Genomic DNA, 20,343 nt, shown 5'->3' with positions numbered 1-20,343 from the left:
GCTTGGGTAATATACACCATACGGTGAAGGTAAAATGTTGGCTCTTGACAAGGTTATGAAGAAAGATTTATCAGTATCCAGAAGTATTTATTACGTACCTAAATAATGTAGGTCTTTGTGCAGAAAGAACTATGTAAGCACAATCTCTTAAATGTTCTGTTTTGTTGCTTTAGTTCATCTTTCATATTGTTTTTGAGATTAGAGTGTCATTTTCTTTATGAAGGTCTTCCATTTATTTTGGTATCTTATGACAGTTAAGGTCAGAAGAAACATTGAAAGGAAAACACCAAGAATCAAAGAGAAAGTGTAGAAAAAAACAGCTTGAGGATTTAGATTTTGAGAAAACTGTGAAGGATTGTCTAGGAAAGTATGAGAAAAACCAAGAAAGTCTTGTGTTTCAGAAACCAACGGAAGAGTCAGGAAGGAGTGACTGGTCCACAGTGTCGTGTGCTGGTGCTTATGAAACGTTATTTGCTTGAAGCAGAAAAGTAGGAGATTGCATTCCAGTTTAGTTCTCATCCCGGAATACATTTGCCTTCCCCTTTTGTTTGTCTGTGACTTTCTTCAGTTGACCTCAAGAACTTGGGGGCTAGGGGTGCTAAACCAGTGTGCAGTGAAAAATCTGACTGGAAGTTTTGACTGTCCCTAAACTTAACTACTAGTAGCCTCCTGTTGAAGGCTTAGCAATACAGTAAATAGTTGATTAACATGTATTTTGTATGTAATGTATTTTATGTAGTATATTCTTACAATAAAGTAAGCTAGAGAAAAGAAAATGTTATAAAGGAAATCATAAGGAAGACAAAATACATTTTTATACTACTGTTTTATCCATACTGCCAAATGTGAGTTTGTGTTAATCTGTTTACAAGATGAATCATCTGTCAGTATCTACATTAATATTATCTCATATGACACAGAACGCTGTAGACATACATGTCACAAGCACTGGATATGAAAAATGAAAAGATAATGTGAAAAAGAAATTCGTGTTTATTTACTGGTGTAAGGATTCTTGTATTGATAATGAAGAAGCAACACTATGATGGCTTGATGATAGCCTAGTGTAGCTGATAGAATTGCTTCACAGTACTCTTGCCTATAGATAAATGAATTGTTATGGCATACAGTGTTACAGTCATTAAAAAATTAAGGTGATGGCATCAGGTCCCATCACTTCATGGCAAACAAAAGGGGGAAAAGTAGAAGCAGTGACAGGCTTTATTTTCTTGGGCTCCAAAATCACTGTGGACAGTGACTGCAGCTATGAAGTTAAAAGATGTCTGCTCCTTGAAGGGAAAGCTATGACAAACCTGGACAGCATATTAAAAAGCAGAGACATCGCTTTGCCGACAAAGGTCCGTACAGTTAAAGCTAATGAAGAAGCAGCAGTATGATAGCTTGATGTAGTGTAATTGATAAAATTGCTTCACAATACCCTGCTGAAAGAATTGTTATAAAATTTTTATGGCATACAATATTACAGTCATTAAAAAGAACTTAAGATCCTGCCATTCACTCCCGTCACTTCATGGCAAATAGAAGGGTAAAAAGTGGAAGCAGTAGCATTTTTGGGGGGGCTTTAAAATCACTGCAGATGGTGACTGCAGCCATAAAATTAAAAGACATTTGCCTTGGAAGACAAAATATTAAAAAGCAGAGACATCACTTCGCTGACAAAGGTCCATATAGTCAAAGCTCTGGTGTTTCCAGTATTCATCTATAGATGTCAGAGTTGGACCATAAGGAAGACCAAGTGCTGAGGAATTGATGGTTTTGAACTGTTGGGACTGAATGGAGATCAAACCAGTCAATTCTAAAGGAAATCAACCCTGAATATTCATTGGAAGGACTGATGCTGAAACTGAAGCTCCAGTACTTTGGCCACCTGCTGGGAAGAGCTGACTCATTGAAAAAGACCCTGATACTGGGAAAGATTGAGGGCGGGAGGAGAAAGGAGCAGCAGAGAATGAGATGATTAGGTAGCATCACTGACTCAGTGGACATGAATTTGAGCGATCTCTTGGAGATAGTGAAGGACAGGGGAGCCAGAGGTGGTACAGTCCTTGGAGTCACAAAGAGTTTGATACGACTTAGCACCTGAACAACATTACAGTCATATTCATGAACAGGATTGGAAACACTGTTAAATTTTTTATAATTGTGATAGATTGTTACAGGATTTCTCTTATTACAAGAGAGAGGCATACTGCAAGATAATGTAATTGTTTGAAAGCATAATTATGAATCAGTAATAAAACTAACACATAGTTGAAAGTGTAAGTTGCTCAGTCATGTCCGACTCTTTGCAAGTCCATGGACTGTGGCCCGCCAGGCTCCTCTGTCCATGGAATTCTCCAGGCAAGAATACTGGAATGGGTTGCCATTTCCTCCTCCAGGGGATCTTCCCAACTCAGGGATCAAACCTGGGTCTCCTGCATTGCAGGCAGATTCTTTACTGTCTGAGCAACCAGGGAAGCCCTATCACATAGTTAATTTTATGTTTTATCACTCACTTTATGCCTATGGTAAGGATAGGTTACAAGTCTTGCACAGGATTTTCTAATACTTGGGAAATGATAATGATGATGACACAAAAACATCTCATACCCTTCTTGCCATACAATTATTGAATTTTCACATAAAGGCAAACACATCCACCACAGATAAGTTTATTAACTGTAGGCATGATGACTGTTTACTGTTCATTAATTCATAGTGGATCATCATAAAGGCCTTTGTCCTCTTTGTCTTCACATTGAATCAGCTGGGGAAGACGAGGAGAAAGAAGGGGCTTGGTCTTGCTCTCCCAAGGGTGGCAGAAGCAGAAGAGGTGGTGGAGGAGGAAAGGGTGGCCGAGAGTGTAACTTTATGGAAATACGTTATCATTTCTCTCTGACTTTTTGCTTTTTCATTTCTCTAAATATGTTTCTGTATGGTCCAATCCCTCTCCCCACCATATGCTTTGGTTTCAGAGTCTATATATCATGAAGGCTTCATGTAAAAGAAATCAAAAGGAGTCTTGAATAATCAGAACTCTTCTGCCAGATTGTCTAGCACCAGTTTGTTTTCTGACACAGCTTCTCCTTTGTCTTCTTGCTCATGGTCTGGCACTGGTCTGGAAGCACTGCATCAAGTCATCTTCTGTTAATTCCTCTGGTGTGGTGTCTGTTAGCTCTTGAATTTCTCTAAGATCCAAAAGTTGAATCTTTACGCCCATGTTTTTTTGGGCTATATTCACAATCTCGTAATTTCCTTGATTGGCTCTGTTGTAAATCCTGTGAATGCATGCATAACATCTGAACACAGTTTTCTCCAGTGGGGAGTTACTGTTTCAGGTTTGGTGGCTTTCTTGGGTTTTTCTTTAACAGCGATGGCATCTTCAATAGTGTAATCCTTCTTCCAGACTTATATTCTCTTCATTGAGGACTCTTGTAGCATTGATAATCCTTTCCATAGAGTATCACGTATAATGAGGCTTAAAGATCCTTGTAACTGCTGATCTGAAGGCTGAATTAGAGACGTGTTTGGAGGCGAGTTGACCACTTAAGACACCTTCAGTGTTGAAATCACTGGGCTCTGGGTGGCCAGACGCATTGTCCAATATCAAAAGAAGCTTAAAACACAAGGTATTTCCTGACTTCAGGGACAAAGCATTGATGAAACCAATCCAGAGAAAGGGCCTTCTTTTTTATATATCCAAAGACTGGTAACTCCTGTTTATCCTTTTCTTTCAAGGCTTTGGGGGTGAGCAGCTTTATAGAAAAGGATGGTCCTGGTCATAAACTAGACCATAGTCTCTGGTACATATCAGGCAATTGAGCGTTTTCTTGTAATGTCATGACTGTGCTTGTGGACTTCAGCTAGTAACAGGAGGTAACTATGAAATTATTGCAGAAGTACAGTATATGCCACCGTTAACTTTATGCAGTTACGATTTCCTACTGAATCTTTGTGTTTATCTCAGTGGTACTTTGTGTAGTCTGCGTTTGCATAAGTGTTGATAAATTTTAACTTGCAGAGTCGATTTGTGTATATTTTAACGATAGTTAATGATAAAGTAGACTAGTATCTACATACAGTGTGTGTGTTCATGACATACCTCGCTTTCTCTTAAATGTTTCGTATTCTAGACTGCGGTTTGTCTGAGAGTTGTTTCGAATTGTTGCACATCCCCTTCCATTTTTCCAATAAATTTATTGAAAAAACTCTGCATATAAGTGGACCCATGTAGTTCAATTCCATGTTGTTTAAGAATCAACTGTAATTTCTCGGTGATATCCTCCTCATTGATTGACTTTCTTGCTTTGTATTCCATGTGATTTAATATGTCCTTTTTAATGCTCATCTCTCTCATAATTGCTTACTTATATCTTGTCTCCTCCACTAGACTGTGAGTTTCTCACGATTTTTGTATTGTTTATTGCCTTTGAGCAAGTGTTTTTCACGGTGCTGACAAAATATTTGCTGAAGAGTAGACTTTCCTGGGATGCCTGAATGGAGGGTCCTTCTTTCTAGTCATAACGTTCTGTGATTGTAAGTAAAAACTGGGATAGAATTTTAATTTTGTTTCTACCCCTTGTTGTCTTACATTATCATATTTAATTTCAGTCTTTTTAAAAGGACTTATGTGGATGATAAAAATTTAAAAATAAAGAAGCTTAGAATCACAGAGTCTGGAATGCATCTGTGATTATGTATGTTTTTCTCCCACTTAAGCATTTGTTCATAGCTTCTCTGATGTGACCTTTCAATCTGTTTGGGAACCTCTGGTGACAGGGAGTTCTTCAATTCTGCAGATGCTGTGTCCTGCTCTTGAACACCTCCTCAATTAACATTTTCCTTACTAAACCTGAATCTTCTATATGTCTCTGTTTTTCCTTTGTTCCTAAAAATTGTAACTTACTACCAAGTGTACACAGTATAGTATGTTTCTTTACTATGTTTTTCTTTACTATGCTAAACATACCAAATTTCTTCAGTTCTCTAAATGTCAGACTTTCCACACTTCAGCACCCAAGTTACCTTCCTCTGGATATTAGCCTTTATATTTAAGAAAACTTCTCCTGCATTACATGGTTTTATGAAACTTTTCAAACATATGAACACCCATATACCCGGGCTTCCCCGGTAGCTCAGTGGTAGAGAATCTGTCTGCAGTACAGGAGTTTCAGGAGATAGGGTTCAGTCCCTGGGTTGGGAAGATCCCCTGGAAGAGGGTATGGCAACCCACTATAGTATTCTTGCCTGGAGAATCCGATGGATAGAAGAGCCTGATGGGCTATAGTCCATAGGGTCGCAAAGAGTTGGACACAACTGAAGTGACTTAGCGCACACACACGTACCCATATACCCACCACCTAGCTTCTGCAGTGAAGTTTTCATATATTAATTATGCAGCTCTCCATCTATTTCTCTATCCATCTGTTAATCCTTGTTTGTTTTTTTAAAGCATTTCATAGTGAGTTGTAGATATCTAAACATTTTAGCATGCATATCATTAATTAGAACTCAGTATTCTTTACAGATTTTCTTTTTAGGTAATGTACACATACTGTAGTATAGAAATCTTTAGTGTACCATTCAGTGAGGTTTGTCGTGCCTTTGTTAGGGGGGTGTACTCAACCCCTAAGAAGATAGAGATTCATCACCCCAAAAGCACCTACTTGTCCCTCCAAATCAGTCCCCACATCATCCTCCCTGGTGAAACCACTGTTCTGTTTTCTTATATCATAGATTAGACTTGCCTCTTTTAAAACTTCATGTAAATGGAATCATAGTATTGTTCTGTTACGTAAGCATCTTTCATTTAGCATGATGTTTCTGAGATTCATGAATATTGCTTGTATTACTTAATTTCCTTCCTTTTTATCGCTGAGTAGGAGTCCAGTGTATAAATATACCAATTTATTTCTCATTATTTCTGATTTCTAGCTATCTTGAATAAAGATAGCTCTGACCTTTGTTTAAAAGTTTTGCAGACAAATGTTTCATATCTTTTGGGTCAGCTCTCTAGGGGAGGAATCATTGGTCATAAAGTAGACCTATACTTAGTTTTCTGTGAAATTGCCAGACCTTTTTTCAAAGTGTCTTTCCTTGCACATTGTTTTTAGAGTTCCAGTCGCTACACATCCTCACCAACATTTGGATTTTATTTTTTTTAATGCCCTCTTGAGAAGGGCTTTTATAGTGATGATCACACTCTGTTGTGATTCAGTGATATGCTTGCCTTCTTGGTCACAAGCACTGTTTTGGAGCCATTGTGTCATATTGATCTTTTTGTGCACTTAAGAAGCTTATTTTTCAAAATCCTAAATGTAAGACTTTAAATTTATCCCCATTATATTTCATCCAATTAATTTGAGAAAATTAGAACTCTGAATCTGTCATCTGTTGGTCTGGTGATCCCTTTTAGCTTTATATTATTTGCAGATTTGATAAGTGTGTTTTCTGGGTGTTTTAGGTTCTGGATGGGATTGCTGAATAGTTCAGGCCCAAAGATAGAGTCCTTTGACACACTACTGGAGACTTCTCTCTTGATTCCATTCAGTAGGATAGGCCAACAGACTATGAATTTATCTCATTATAAAATCATCTAGCTTACGTTTTTGTTTGTTTTCTCACTAGAATTTAAGCTTCATGAGAGTAAGTTTCTGTCATGTATCTGAGCATCTAGAATGGAGATTAAGGCATATAGTTGTTCAATAAATGTTTTTAAATGAATGAGTGAATGATGGATACTAATACATATGAAGATTTTGTCAAAAGCCTTGCTGAAAAAAGCTTTCTTTGTTTTCTTGAAATTTCCTGTATTGCAAAATGAAATAGACATGTGGCAACAAAATACTGTTTGGCTTTTTTGCAGAAAAGGAAGTGAATGAACTGATGGAAGAGCTGTTTGAAACTGTGAGTAATGATCTTTGAATGAGAGCTCTGGATACTAAAGCTCTGGATTCTATGCTAAAGAGCTTTGGATTCTTCAGCAAGCTCTGTCCTTTAGTCTCAGGGCCCCTCTCTCCAGAACGGTGGTCTGACCGACCCATTCTCCTTTTAGTCCACCCGAGAGAGAATGTAATGACAGGAGATTTTGGTAACTAATAAACTTTGATTTTCCATATCTTAGTAAAGTTTTCCTTAAGCTTTTAGATAGCCTCTTCAACTATCACATGATAATCCTTAAAGATTGCAAACGAATTTTAGATTATTCTGAGCACAGATAATTCCCTTTCTCGTACATTTCTCTCTTAAAAGATAATCTGATCATTTTGAGTTATCTGTGGTGTGTCTTTTACCACTACAAGGTGATAGAGAAACTTTTTTTCTGGCATAAAGATTATTCCATGTGCAGAACTGTGCAAGCCCAGAAGTGAGAGAGATTCCAATGCAAGCTCTTTCTGTGTGCTAGCATTATTGAAGTCCTGTAAACTAGTCTTCATTTTCCCCTGTCACTGCTGAAGTGACTTTTACATGCCCATTCCCCAGGAAAATCCTTCTTTTCCTTTGCCCTCAGTTTCAAGATGAGATGGGATTCTCCAACATGGAAGATGACGGCCCAGAAGAGGAGGAACGTGTGGCTGAGCCTCGGCCTAACTTTAACACCCCTCAAGCCTTACGGTAGGCTAACCAAAGACCTTGAAAGCTAGAGTAGAGGAAAAGTGTATGTCTGAGAGGGAGTTTTGAGAAGTTTTGGTTAACAATTTCTCATCCCTGACTACCTGCTGTTACTGTTATAAGGATGCTGAGCCCCATGGGGGTGTTGGGTGTGAAGTGAATAATTCTCCTTCTTATGGGGCAGTGCAGCTCTAGACCAAGCTGTATCTGTTTGGGAAGGGAGAAAAAGCAGTAGCTGGCATCCATAGCAGCTTCTCCAGGGGAGTGGTGCTGGAGAGGTGTGTAGGACTCTGTGTGGCCAGCCACAGAAGCTACCCCAAAGTTTAATAGCCACCATGTCCCTTTTGTTCTTCTGTTTGCTGTTAACATCTAGTAAAAGTTAATGAACCTTCGTTAATCTCCAGGGCATTAACTGAACAAACCATGAAGCACCTGCGGTAATGCCCTGGAGTCTGAAATATGTTTACTGTCCTCTTCACATGAATTAGCACTTCTGTTGTCCCACCCAGAAGGTAGAGGCTTTAATTTTTCCCCCTATATTTGTGATGAGTTTGCAGAGTTCATCCGTACTTTGTTGTTATTCATTCGGAGTAGCAGCATACTGTCATTAGGTATTGGCTAGATGTCAGGGTATGGTTTGTGCCTTGGGTGGAACAAAGCAAAACCCAAGGATTCATAGCCTTTAATTAGTCTTGTGCTTTAACTGGAGAGCTCTGGATCCATCTGAAAGCTAGACCTTCAGGTAACGTGCAATTTAGTGAAAAAGACAAGGTACACTAACCAATGTGTAAAAGTCAGAAGCATCAGCCATTCTCCATTACATTAAATACCATAATATAATCACAAAAGAAATCTCAAGAGTTCCTTCCCCCCTGCCCAGGTTTGTTGAGTTATAACTGGCAGATAAGATTGGAAAGCATTGAAAGTGCACAGTGTGATGATTTAATATACATATCAATTGCAGAAGGATTTCCCCAATGAAGTTAATTAATACTTCTGTCACCTTACATATTTACCTCTCTCTTTTGGAGAACATTTTCAAGATATCTTAGAGTCTGTATTTTGACCCACTTCTCCCAACATTTCATAGAAAAAAATTCTAGTGTAGCAGAATAGAACCTAAGCACTTTTTATCATGGGATTTGATCAGTAAACATATTTCATTTCCACTATGCGCCTCTGTGTATGAACTTTAAAAATTTGGGAATTACATAATTACTTAAAAATTCTTATTCCAGTTCAGTTACCTTCTGATATTTAGTTGCTCTGCTTGGGCTGCTGCTGCTTTTTTTTCAGCTGGAAATGCTAACCTAGCTTAATATTTGAATAATTAAAATATCACATGGAAAGTGCATTAACTGTGCTCCCCTTATTGCCTGTCCATCCAAGTAATTCTTCCTAGAAACAGGTGCAGGCTCTTTTCCTTATCTAGCTTTTTTCCTGCTTCTGTTCTTCTGTTCCTCTGCTAGTTATGCAGATAATCCAGAGTTTTCAGTTCTCAGTAAAACTGTATGGAGGACAGTCTCATTCTTTAGATTTTCACCCTGTGCCTGTCCATTCTTGCAGTAAATACTGTAAAAAGAAACATAGTTTTTATCCTCAGAGGCTATTGAAAAAAATATTATCATTTAGCTCTTGCTACAGTCTAGAGGATTTATTGAATTACAATAACCTGCTGGTCATAGCTGCTTGAGCAGGTTGTATGCTGATTTCATAGAGTAGCAACTTTTGCTTAATCACTTGAGTGTCTTCTGCGTCTGCCTCAGAACTAGCATTTGGATTCTCACTTCAGCCCCTGATAGTCTCTCTCTGCCTCTCAGGAGGTACAGGTGGGAGGGTAGCGAAAGAAAGCTTGGAGGAGGAATTTATTCAGAGGCTAATGCTTGGTAGCGTAATGCCTGAACCACCTTCTCACTGTTCACCTGAGCTGCCATGTACTTTAGGGCCTCCCAGGTGGCAGTAGTGGCAAAGAACCCGCCAGCCAGTGCAGAAGACGCAGGAAATGTGGGTTCAATCCATGTTTCAGGAAGAGCCCCTGGAGTTAGGAAATGGCAACCCACTCCAGTATGCTTGCCTGAGAAATCCCATGGATGGAGGAGCCTTGTGGGCTACAGTCTATAGGGTCGCAAAGAGTCAGACAGGACTGAAGTGACTTAGCATGCGTGTAGGCACCATATGTTTTAATTTATGCCCTTTCTACTCCATGCTAGAAAATCTTTGAGTTTTTGAGAAAGGAAGTCAGGGCAGCCTGAATGAATAGGAGCTGGACTACAGGAAATGCTAGACCTGGGGTGGGAGTAACAAACAGCTAGCTTAGAGAACAGATGTTGTGCTTTGGGAAGATTCTGTATCACCATTAAGAATAAGCCCTGATTAATGTAACTCTCAGTGGGATGTGAAAATCGTGGGTTCCTATTAGCTCCTTGGCTGCTTTGTTATCCAGACGTTACTGTATGTTTAGATTTTAGTTCAATTTCACCTTTATTAATATATTACTTAGAGTACTGATTGTAGAAGAATAGGTGGAGGTCGATTCAGAACCATCTTATTTGAATCTTTGCTAACAACTATGGGAGAAGATTTGGGTAGGCTAGGAATTTGCCTGTTGGCTAAAGTGAGACTTGAGGATTAGCAGTAGATGGAAGTTGCTCAGACTGGCTTAGCCCATGGTAGGAGGGAACTGGATGTTGTTTTGGACCCATGGAAATATTCAAATCCAGTCATCTCCCTGTGGGGGATAGGTTTGAGGAGCCACTGGCCAACTTACTAAATGAGCAACATCGCACCGTGAAGGAGCTACTTGAACAGCTGAAGATGAAGAAATCTTCAGCCAAACAGCAGCAGGAAGTAGAGAGGGTTAAGCCCCAGAGGGAGAAGGTTCATCAAACTCTGATTCTAGACCCAGCGCAGAGGAAGAGGCTGCAGCAGCAGATGCAGCAGGTAAGGCTCTTCTTGGTAATGTTAATATTGGATCACCTTCATCTTTTGAGATGAAGCCAAAAATTAGCAGCTTGTGAAAGTCAGAAATAGGTGTCTTGGTAACCACAGGACCACAGCATCTTCACGTCAGTCAGGACCTTGAAAGGCCACCGCGTTCATGTCTATATGGCTCAGGTCAGAATGCATGTCAGGACTCTGATAGTTTTCAGAATGATAGATTTCTAAGAATCTAGAAATCTTTCTGAATTTCACAGCTTATCTGCCAGAGTAGGTTTTTTTTTATTTTTCTTTTATTATCTTAGTCCCTCTAGTTTGAAGTTACATTTCTCCTGGTTCTGTCAGTTTGTTCAGGTAAAACACATCTGAGAAAAAACGTTTACACCAAGGTGCTATGTTGTTCTCATAGTCTCTCTACAGAGTAAAACATGTAGGATAAAGTCACGAACATCTTGGTAAGGTCTTCTGGGTTCCTGAGATGACAACATCATAACATGTCACACTGTATTATTTTCTTTCCCTCCCCAGCATGTTCAGCTCTTGACGCAAATTCACCTTCTCGCCAGTTGCAACCCCAGTCTCAGTTCGGAGGCCAGTACCACCAGGATATTTCTTGTAAGGTTTCAGATATCCCTAATCTAAAGAATTGTGTGTGCAGTTAGTTAGGAAGTCATTTCTCACAGATGTTGACTCATCATAAGCGACATTTATTCTTCTCTCCCGTTTGTATTGGTAGATGTTCGGATGGCTTCCTGTGTTTGCTGTAAAAACATAAGTTACTGCTTCCCATGAAGGACAGAGAGTGTATTCAATTGTCTGTGACTGTTTCTCTTACCTTTTTATTGGGTGCTCTTCCTCACCTGAAGATCCTCCCATCTTAGGCTTTTGTACTTCTCTTTTTATTGAATTCCTTATTTATTAAGCTTGATATCAGTGTTTTATGTATAAAATTAATTTTGCTCATGGCATTTTGAAATATTTTGGAGGAAGGGCTTTTAATTTAAAATTTTGGGGAATTCCTTGGTGGTCCAGTGGTGTAGGATTCGTTGCTTTCACTGTTGGGGCCCAGGTTCATTCCCTAAGTGGGGAGCTAAATAAGATCCTGTGAGCAGCAGGGAATGGGCAAAAAATTCACATTTTAAAATGTGAACTTGGGGGGCAATAATAGCGATATTCTTTGCCTCTCAGGTAATTCTCTCTGGAATCTGAGGTGCCTCATAGTCAGAACTTCCTTGGATTGGCAGTAGATTATGTTTCCCTCTTACTGTGTCCAGGGGATCATGAGAAATATCTTGTTCTAGGTGTTACTCAGAGAAACAAACAAAGAATTATTATTATTACTCTTTTAGGTAATGGCTCTCACTGTTAAGAATTTTAATTCCAGCTGGAGAGCTAGGTCATACATCCAAAAGGCTCAGGAGCCCTGAAACTAGAATAAAACAGGAGCAAATTAACGGATCACAGACGCCTAAACATCTGAGGACTCAGCGAAAGAGCAGTCTAGATGGAAAACGTTAATTATGAGAGTCCTTAGGATGACTTTTATCTGTTTTTATTTTGTTGTAGGAAAGACTGGTTTTCTCTCAGAGCCTAAGGGCTACTGGTATTAATTGTCTGGAACTTAGATGTCCTTTGTGTCCTATTTTCCCAGAAAGAGCTGGGAACCTTTGCTCAAAGCTCCATCGCCCTCCATCATCAGTTCAACTCCAAGTTTCAGACCTTGTTCCAACCCTGTAACCTGATGGGAGCCATGAAGCTTATTGAAGACTTCAGCACACATGTCAGCGTTGACTGGAGTCCTCGAAAGACTGTGAAGAAGACTGGTAGGGAACAGATGGTCTGCTCTAAGTGTTTTCTTGCAGTGCGAGGTGGCCGTCTTATCCCACAGACCACTAATAATTTCCTAGGGTTGGAGGAGATGGGTATTTGTAATTTCTTTCCTCTCTCTTTTATCCTTCCTTTGTGTTCATTACCTAACTTGGACAACTAGGTAATAATACTTGGGTTTAAGTATAGGATGCAGTCAGTGAACAGGACAGGGATGTGGGAGGTAGAGATGCGGGACTCATTGCTAATAATTGGACTTAAATAGACATGAGGGGAAGTATTAGGAGTTAGGGCAAGACAAACTGGTATCAAGATGAAGGTGGAAGTCAAGTGGTAAAGTCAGGTTGTATTTATTAGGTTTTTACTCTCTTCATTAGGATCATTTTATTTCCCATGATTATAGTAGTATCTCCAATTATGTTGATTTGGGAGTTAGGAACAAAGTAAAAATGTTGTACATTTGCCTGTTCAGTATTTCAAAGAAATGTCCAGGTTTGATTTCTACCGTTCATTGGTCTTTGGTTTTAAGTAAATATTTGCCATTCCCTTAATCAAATATTTGTTTCTGATTTGTTCCTGGCTTAGCAAATTAGTTGTGGCTTGATCTGGATTCAGATTTGTCTTTGGATTTGATTTTAAATCCCTGACTCTTACAATTCAATAGAATATAGTTGAATTTAAGGGCATTATATGATAGACACAGACAACTTTTTTAGTTATATTTTGGTAATGAAAATTTAACACCAGACTACAGTTATAACTTGGGCTTTGAAGGTGGGTCTGTGGTGTAGAATCAGCCTGCCAGTGGAGACGCGGGTTCAGTCCCTGGGTCGAGAAGATCTCCTGGAGTGGGAAATGGCAACCCATTCCAGTATTCTTGTGTTGGAGAATCCCTTGATCAGAGGAGCCTGTTGGGCTACTGTGATAGGATTGCAAAGAGTTGGATGCAACTGTGCGTGCATGCACAGTTATAAGTTACATGTATAGGGTCCTGTGTTTTTCTTCTGGGGATATAAAAATAACGTTGTTGCAAGCAGAAATATAGCTCTAGAGGTATTTATCTCTGGAAAGACAGAAATGCCTGGAAATTGAGAGGCTTAGACAGCAAGATAGAAATGAATGAGACTGAATTGTCTCATGCTCTTTATGGTTTTTTTGTTCCCAACCTCAGGAGGAATCTGGGAGAATTTAATGAAAGTTAAGTAAGAATCAAATAGAAATTTGGAATACCAGATTTGTGAGGGAGATTAAAGAAGTTGGAATCTTATCCTGGAAGGAAGCATTGTTGAAGGTCACTTTTCTTTCAAGGATTTAAAGGGGGAAGGAGGTAAAAATTTTTTGAACATACGCTGAAGTGAAGTGAAGTCGCTCAGTCGTGTCCGACTCTTTGCAACCCCGTGGACTGTAGCCCACCAGGCTCCTCCATCCATGGGATTCTCCAGGCAAGAGTACTGGAGCGGGTTGCCAGGTATTACTTGGTACTTTATAAGTGTTTATGTTACTTAGTGTGTTAAGTGTTTCACACAGGAAACAAAAAGACAATCAGTTTTTAACTTTATCTTTTTGATACATGTTGGGCTGATAATGATTGTGGAGACTTTTGGGAGAGGGGTATGTTATGGAAGGGCATCACGTTAGGTAGGGTTGGCTCTCTCTAAATGCCAAGATGCATTCAGAAGCTTTTGTGAAGCCCTCTTTTGTTCTGGAGTTTCATTTATCATGATTTTTTTTTCTTATAGCCTGTAAATTGCCCTGTTTGCCGAAACAAGTGGCTTGGATCCTAGCCACAAGCAAGGTTTTCATGTATCCAGAGTTACTTCCAGTGTGTTCTCTGAAGGCCAAGAATCCCCAGGATAAGATTTTTTTCACCAAGGCGGAAGACAAGTAAGGATTTACTGGGTGGGGAGAAAAGCACAAAATATACTGAGATAATACGATTATACTGTATAATGAGGAATGGACACAAAGGAGAGCAGTGTAGATGGACAGAGGGCTACGGTATGTGCATGTTCCAGCAGTGCCAAATACAGCTCTTTTCAGGGGATGGCATACACGTTTTGGAAATATTTTAAGTTGTTTTTTGTCTTTTATAGTAAAAACTAACCTCATAATGCTGTTAACGGATAATTTTCAAGGAAAACATTTTTATCCGTTATCCTGACAACCCTTAGACAATAATTTTTCTCTCTGTATTTATGTAACTGTTGGCAATTTAAGTATAATTTTGTTTTGCTTTTTTTAAGTGAAGTGAGTGTCATTTAAGTGAAGTCGCTCAGTCGTGTCCACTTAAGATATTCTTGACCTTTCTTTTCTGCATTCCATGCTGTAGCATTGTCTTTTTTTTTTTTTTTTTTTTTGTCTCTGTATATTGTCCTTTCAGGCAGTATTAACGGCCCTATCATAGTCCTTTTGTTTGCCACTTTTCCCTCCCTTTCTTGTTTAGCTGTTCTAAATGAGGCTTCACCAAGGATCTTTGTGCACAGGGCTTTTGAAACTCTTTGAGTTTTTATCTCTTTGGGTAAATTCTCAAGAGTGAGATTATTTGATAACAGTTATGAATACTTTCCTGGCTCTTGATGTGTTTCCCCACTGCCGTCAGCGAATATGTATACAGGTAACTAACTGAGTATGTTATGTTGTGAGATGGTGTTGGTTTGGATTTAATATGTCTAATATGGTGCCCAATATTCATTTTATATTTGTTTTTTTAGGGCCATTCTTCTTCTCTCAAACTTTGTTCGTATTATTATTGTAAATTGTTGTGACATTTATTAGTGATTTATGCTTGGTTTTCCCTCTTCTCACTTGATGCGAACTCCTCATTGAGTCTTACTCTCATAGTCCTTCTTAGTTCCCAGTAATTATCTGAAATTTTCTGTTGAGTTTCCGTTAATGTGTACAAGACTTAGATGTAGGAGAAGTAGGTTGCAGAATGTGGAGTTCGTCTGGGAGGCTTTTCAGCAGGATGGACTGTCAAGCGAGATTGAGTGTCACTGCCCGCTTCTCAGTTTGTTAGCTTTAGGACTGAAGCACTTTGAAGGGACGGAGTTTCCCAAGCCTCTGATCAGCAAGTACCTTCTCACTTGCAAGACTGCCCACCAGCTGACAGTGAGAATCAAGAACCTCAACATGAACAGAGCTCCTGACAACATCATTAAAGTAAGTGCTCCCTGCACGCTCCACTGGGCACCTTGGCTGAATGCAGCCTTTCCTTTTCTTTTTCTCAGTCTCAGTGAACAGCCTTTTATCTAACGCTGCTGCTGCTGCTGCTGCTAAGTCGCTTCAGTCGTGTCTGACTCTGTGCGACCCCATAGACGGCAGCCCACCAGGCTCCCCTATCCGTGGGATTCTCCAGGCAAGAACACTGGAGTGGGTTGCCATTTCCTTCTCCAATGCATGAAGGTGAAAAATGAAATGAAGTCGCTCAGTCGTGTCCGACTCTTAGCAACCCCATGGACTGCAGCCCACCAGGCTCCTCCGTCCATGGGATTTTCCAGGCAAGAGTAGTGGAGTGGGGTGCCATTGCCTTCTCCGTTATCTAACGCTAGTCCCTCCTAATTGCTCACTAGCCCTCTTTCCTTTCCAAGGACATTGATATATTATTTTCCTATGGAGTACCATCTTCTTCCCCTGTTATGGATATTTCTGCAAAATTGTTCAAATGTAAAAATACTTATCAAATTTGTTTTCCTCTAGCTGTTCATTTTTTTCCCCCACTCTAAACCTTCTTCACAGAGTAGGCAACAGTCCACTTATATCCTTCTTAATTCTTTATACTTGGATATTTATATCAAGGTTATGAAGTATACTTTAAAGTGGGGGTCCCCAGGCCACACAGCTGTTCTCAGTTGCTAACACCCCGCCTGAGCTCCACCTCCCGTCACATCAGCAGTGGTTGTAGATTCTCAAAGGAGCACAAACCCCACTGTGAACTGCGTGCGCAGGAGGGTCTTAGTTGCCAGCTTCTTATGAGAATCATCCTAAAACCATCCATGGGTCCCCCACCCCATCCTGTGGAAAAATTGCCTTCCACAGAATTGGTCTCTGGTGCCAGAAAGGTCAGGGACCACTGCTCTAAAGAGTAAAATACCTCTGTGAATCTTGTCATGAAAAACAATCCTTTTTCTCCCCATTTCCTGCTAAGCAAGGTTTCTGCAGGGATGGTCCATTCACCTCTGTCTAGGACCTAGGTAGCATGCTTAGAATTGCTGCCAGTTGATTTTTTGGATTTAGGCCTTCTCTGTTAAAGTGAAACCATGGAAGATGAAGACAGTTCTCGCCACACTCTCATTGCTTCACCTCAGTTATATCTCAGTGTAAGGTGGATTTTTTCCAGAGTTTACATTATAAGCAGTGTGTAAAAACCCCTCACAGCTGAGCCAGGTGGTGTATCATGATTACTTTGCTTTTCCTGCTGAGTATTTTGTTTCTCCTGGGTTGATGATTGCATTTTTGGAGGGTGAGTGGGACTTGGTTTACTATGTACTTATTACCAGCTCATTGCAGTCTGCTTACGTTTCATAACTCTCTTCTCAGCGTGCTCTGGTATTTTAGGTGCCCCGCCATCACCCTCGTCGTCCTGAGAAGTCCTCCGCAGGGCGCTCTGATGCCGCTCCGCTCGACCCATGCTGCTCTCTTGGCTTGCGCACAGATGTCTTCTCTGGCTTTCTCTTCGCGCTTCTCCTGGGGTTCCGTCTCGCCTCTTGCTTGGGCTGGGCCCTCCTCTCCCTCTCTTTAGGAGTATCTTTGCTTCTCTTTTGGGGTTCCATCTCGCCTCTTACTTGGGTTGGCCCTCCTCTCCCTCTCTTTAGGAGTATCTTTACTTCTCTTTTGGGGTTCTGTTTTACCTCTTACTTGGGTTGGCCCCTCCTCTCCCTCTCTTTAGGAGTATCTTTACTTCTCTTTTGGGGTTCCGTCTCGCCTCTTGCTTGGGTTGGCCCTCCTCTCCCTCTCTTTAGGAGTATCTTTACTTCTCTTTTGGCTGTGCTGGCTCTCCGTGGCTTCACAGACTGCTCTCTGGGTGTGCAGAGTGGGGCTCCCCTCCAGCTGAGGTGTGTGGGCTTCTCATTGCAGTGGCTTTTCTTGTTCTAGGTCACAAACTGCAGGCCATGCGGGCTTCAGTAGTTTCAGTGCATGGGCTCGGAGGTGTCGTGGGGGACTAGTTGCCCTGCGGCGTGGGGAATATTCTAGGAGCAGGGATTGAACCCGTGTCCCTTGCACTGTCACATGGATTCTTCGCCTCTGGACCACTAGGGAAGTCCAGATCCTCTTATTTCTGAATCCCACAACTTTTTGGCCTTGTTTTAGTGGAGCACATCCTATATTTGAGAAAAAAATTTTTAGATTGATATTGCTTGTGTTCATGGTATATCATGACATGACTTGACCAATGCAGTTTCCCAGTTTTGCTATTGTGCTGTATGCCTACTTTTTATATATAACTGTTGTTACTTTGTAACAAATGTACATAAGACCTGTCTACAAAACTATAATTATTCAAAATTAAAAGTTTGAAATATGTCTGTGTTCTTTTCTCCCACTTTAGTGGGTTTAACATTCTAGGTTGAAAATCACTTTAGTCAGAACAGTTTAATGACTCCATTTTCTTCTAGTTTCTAGCACCGGCTCTTTCGAACGTTGATGTTCTTTTGACTCTTGAACCTTTATTTGACATGTGTTTTTTTCTCTTCCTCTAGGAGTACATAGGGTTTTCTTTTTTCTCCAGTATTTTGAAATTCATGATAATATACCTTACTATGTGTCTGGTTTTACCAGTTACGCCAGGTACTTGATAAACTTCGCTTTGGAAACTCACAGGTCCCAGTATGGGAAATGGACTTGAGTCTTGCATTGCTGGTCTCCTCCCCTTCTTTTGGTTGCTGTCTCCTGTGGTGCTCAGTGGTCAGATGGCAGACCTCTCAGGCTAGCCCCTTCGTCTTGCCTTTCTTCTTTTCTCCCCTCACTCTGTCTTCTGCTTGTATTTTCTGGGATATTATTTCATCGTTTTTTTCTAATCCTTCTGCTGAGGTGAGTTGTTACTTCTTCTGTCATAATAGCTAATAGCTTTTGTTGTTGTTTATTGACTATTCTTTAATAGCTGGTGGCAGAGGCTTGTGGGAAAGCAGTAGAGGAAGGAGGCTTGAGTTTTCTCGTGTGTGCTTGGCCAGCGTTGTACACCTGTCCTAGTGTGCCTGACAGCCTCAGCTGAGAGAACGTCCTTTCCTCCGTGGCTTCTGCCAGGGTAGGGCTACATCAAACAAGAGGGAGCATTCAGGGTCTCACTGCCCCTTCAACAAATTTAAAACCTGTCTTCCTTATCTTGACCCGTTTTTAGTTCTTCCACTTCTGGAGGTATCTGCTGTCTTATCCTTTTGCCTGTCTCTGACATCAGTTTAGTTGGCCCTTACCTTTTCTCCGCATGGTATTTGGCTTTCTTCATTGTCCTGTGTCACTTGCCACTTATCTGTCGGCTCTTTAGCTTTGAAGATTTTGTTACTTTTACCTTTTATTTCATCTCTCCTTTTATCTTTAAAAATTTCCCATCTGTTGTTTTCATGGGGTTTCACAAGGAATAGAGACAAATGGGTGTGTTTAATCCGCCTGGTTTGTTTGTTTGTTTGCTTTCTTTTATTGTTTATTTATGTGTTTTTCTGTGCTAGGTCTCTGCTGCTGTGTGAGCTTTTCTCTAGGTGGTGGTGAGTGGGGGTTACTCTAGCTGCTGTACGCAGGCTTCTCGTTGTGGTGGCTTCTCTTGTGGAGCACAGGCTCTGGGGCATGCAGGCTTCAGTAGTTGCTGCCACTGGCCTCTAGAGCACAGGGTGAATAGTTGTGGCGATGGCCTTAGTTGCCTTGAGGCGTGTGGGATCTTAATTTCCTGAGCAGGGATTGAACCTAGTCCCTGGCACTGGACGGTAGATCCTTCACCACTTGACCACCAGGGAAGTCCCTCATCACTGATTTGTACTTGACTGTCTTTCCACTGTCTGTAAGCTCCTTGAGAGCAGGGATTGCCTCCTTATTTGTATGCTCGTCTTGTAACACAGTGCCCAGTGCTTATTGTCAGCATAAGCTCATTCCCCTGTTTGTTCACCCTGGAAACTGAACTGTCTCAGTCTTTCCGTTCTTCTTTCCTTCCCTTCCAATATTCCTTGCACCATTATTTGCTTAAAAGGAAGCTTCCCTGTGGTCAGGATAAGGATTAATAAGGCACTCCCATTGTGGCTGCTGAGCAGGAGCAAATTTTCGATAAGATGACTAACCATCCGCTTCCTTTTCTCTGTGATCTAAGCTTTTCTGGTGACCAGAATAGAGCTTATCAGAAGATACTAAGTAATGATAAAATATTTATTAATTGGAGATTAACTTAATTTGAAATGCAGAGCAGTCAGTATATGCTGTTTTTGTGTGTGTGTATATATATATGTGTGTTGTGTGTTTCTCAGACCGCTGCCCACCATACTCCTCAACCTGACGAGAGCAGTTTCTAGAAGGAATGTGACTCTTGCTTTATTTTTTCACACTCAGTTTTATAAGAAGACCAAACAGCTGCCCGTCTTAATGAAGTGCTGTGAAGAGATCCAGCCGCATCAGTGGAAGCCGCCTGTAGAGAGGGAAGAACACCGGCTTCCTTTCTGGTTAAAGGTACAGCGCTCCTCCTCAGTGTGTCAGGAGCAGAATTTCTGGTCACTACGAACCTGGCAGGATGTTCAAGGCCTGCTTTACACCTCTGCTGCTTTAGCTGTAAAATTAGGACTTAAGAAATCTTCAGTCACCTTTCCTCTCCTATTTCTCCACCTCCCTTCCTCCCTCCCCTACCAGTGATTCTCTAACCTTTTAAAAATAGTGGTTAACATGATAGTTTCTTAAAGGAAATTCAGGGAGTTTCTAGAGTATAAAATCGGGATGTAGTCTTCTTAGAAATATCTGCCATTCTGCAGAAAAATCCTTCTTAAAAGATGTCTTAAGACT

General features: G+C 40.6%; 1 protein-coding gene across 11 annotated transcripts in view; it reads left to right on the top strand.

Moving 5' to 3' along the window:
• GON4L (gon-4 like) overlaps positions 1–20,343 on the top strand; it is a 105,504-nt gene that overhangs the window by 69,231 nt on the left and 15,930 nt on the right. For 10 of the 11 annotated variants that reach the window (XM_060414927.1, XM_060414919.1, XM_060414924.1 and 7 more), the window contains 8 exons: positions 6,866–6,906; positions 7,511–7,614; positions 10,353–10,551; positions 11,077–11,163; positions 12,200–12,371; positions 14,115–14,259; positions 15,384–15,534; positions 19,900–20,016. In XM_060414927.1, coding sequence (XP_060270910.1) covers positions 6,866–6,906; positions 7,511–7,614; positions 10,353–10,551; positions 11,077–11,163; positions 12,200–12,371; positions 14,115–14,259; positions 15,384–15,534; positions 19,900–20,016 — 1,016 coding nt within the window. Of the gene's footprint in view, positions 1–6,865; positions 6,907–7,510; positions 7,615–8,029; positions 8,124–10,352; positions 10,552–11,076; positions 11,164–12,199; positions 12,372–14,114; positions 14,260–15,383; positions 15,535–19,899; positions 20,017–20,343 lie in introns of those variants that run through there. The other variant, XM_042255169.2, reaches the window with a different exon arrangement.

This window comes from Ovis aries, chromosome 1 (assembly GCF_016772045.2).
Source record: "Ovis aries strain OAR_USU_Benz2616 breed Rambouillet chromosome 1, ARS-UI_Ramb_v3.0, whole genome shotgun sequence".
In the NCBI taxonomy this organism is placed as follows: Eukaryota; Metazoa; Chordata; class Mammalia; order Artiodactyla; family Bovidae; genus Ovis; species Ovis aries.
This window is presented reverse-complemented; position numbering and strand designations above follow the sequence as displayed.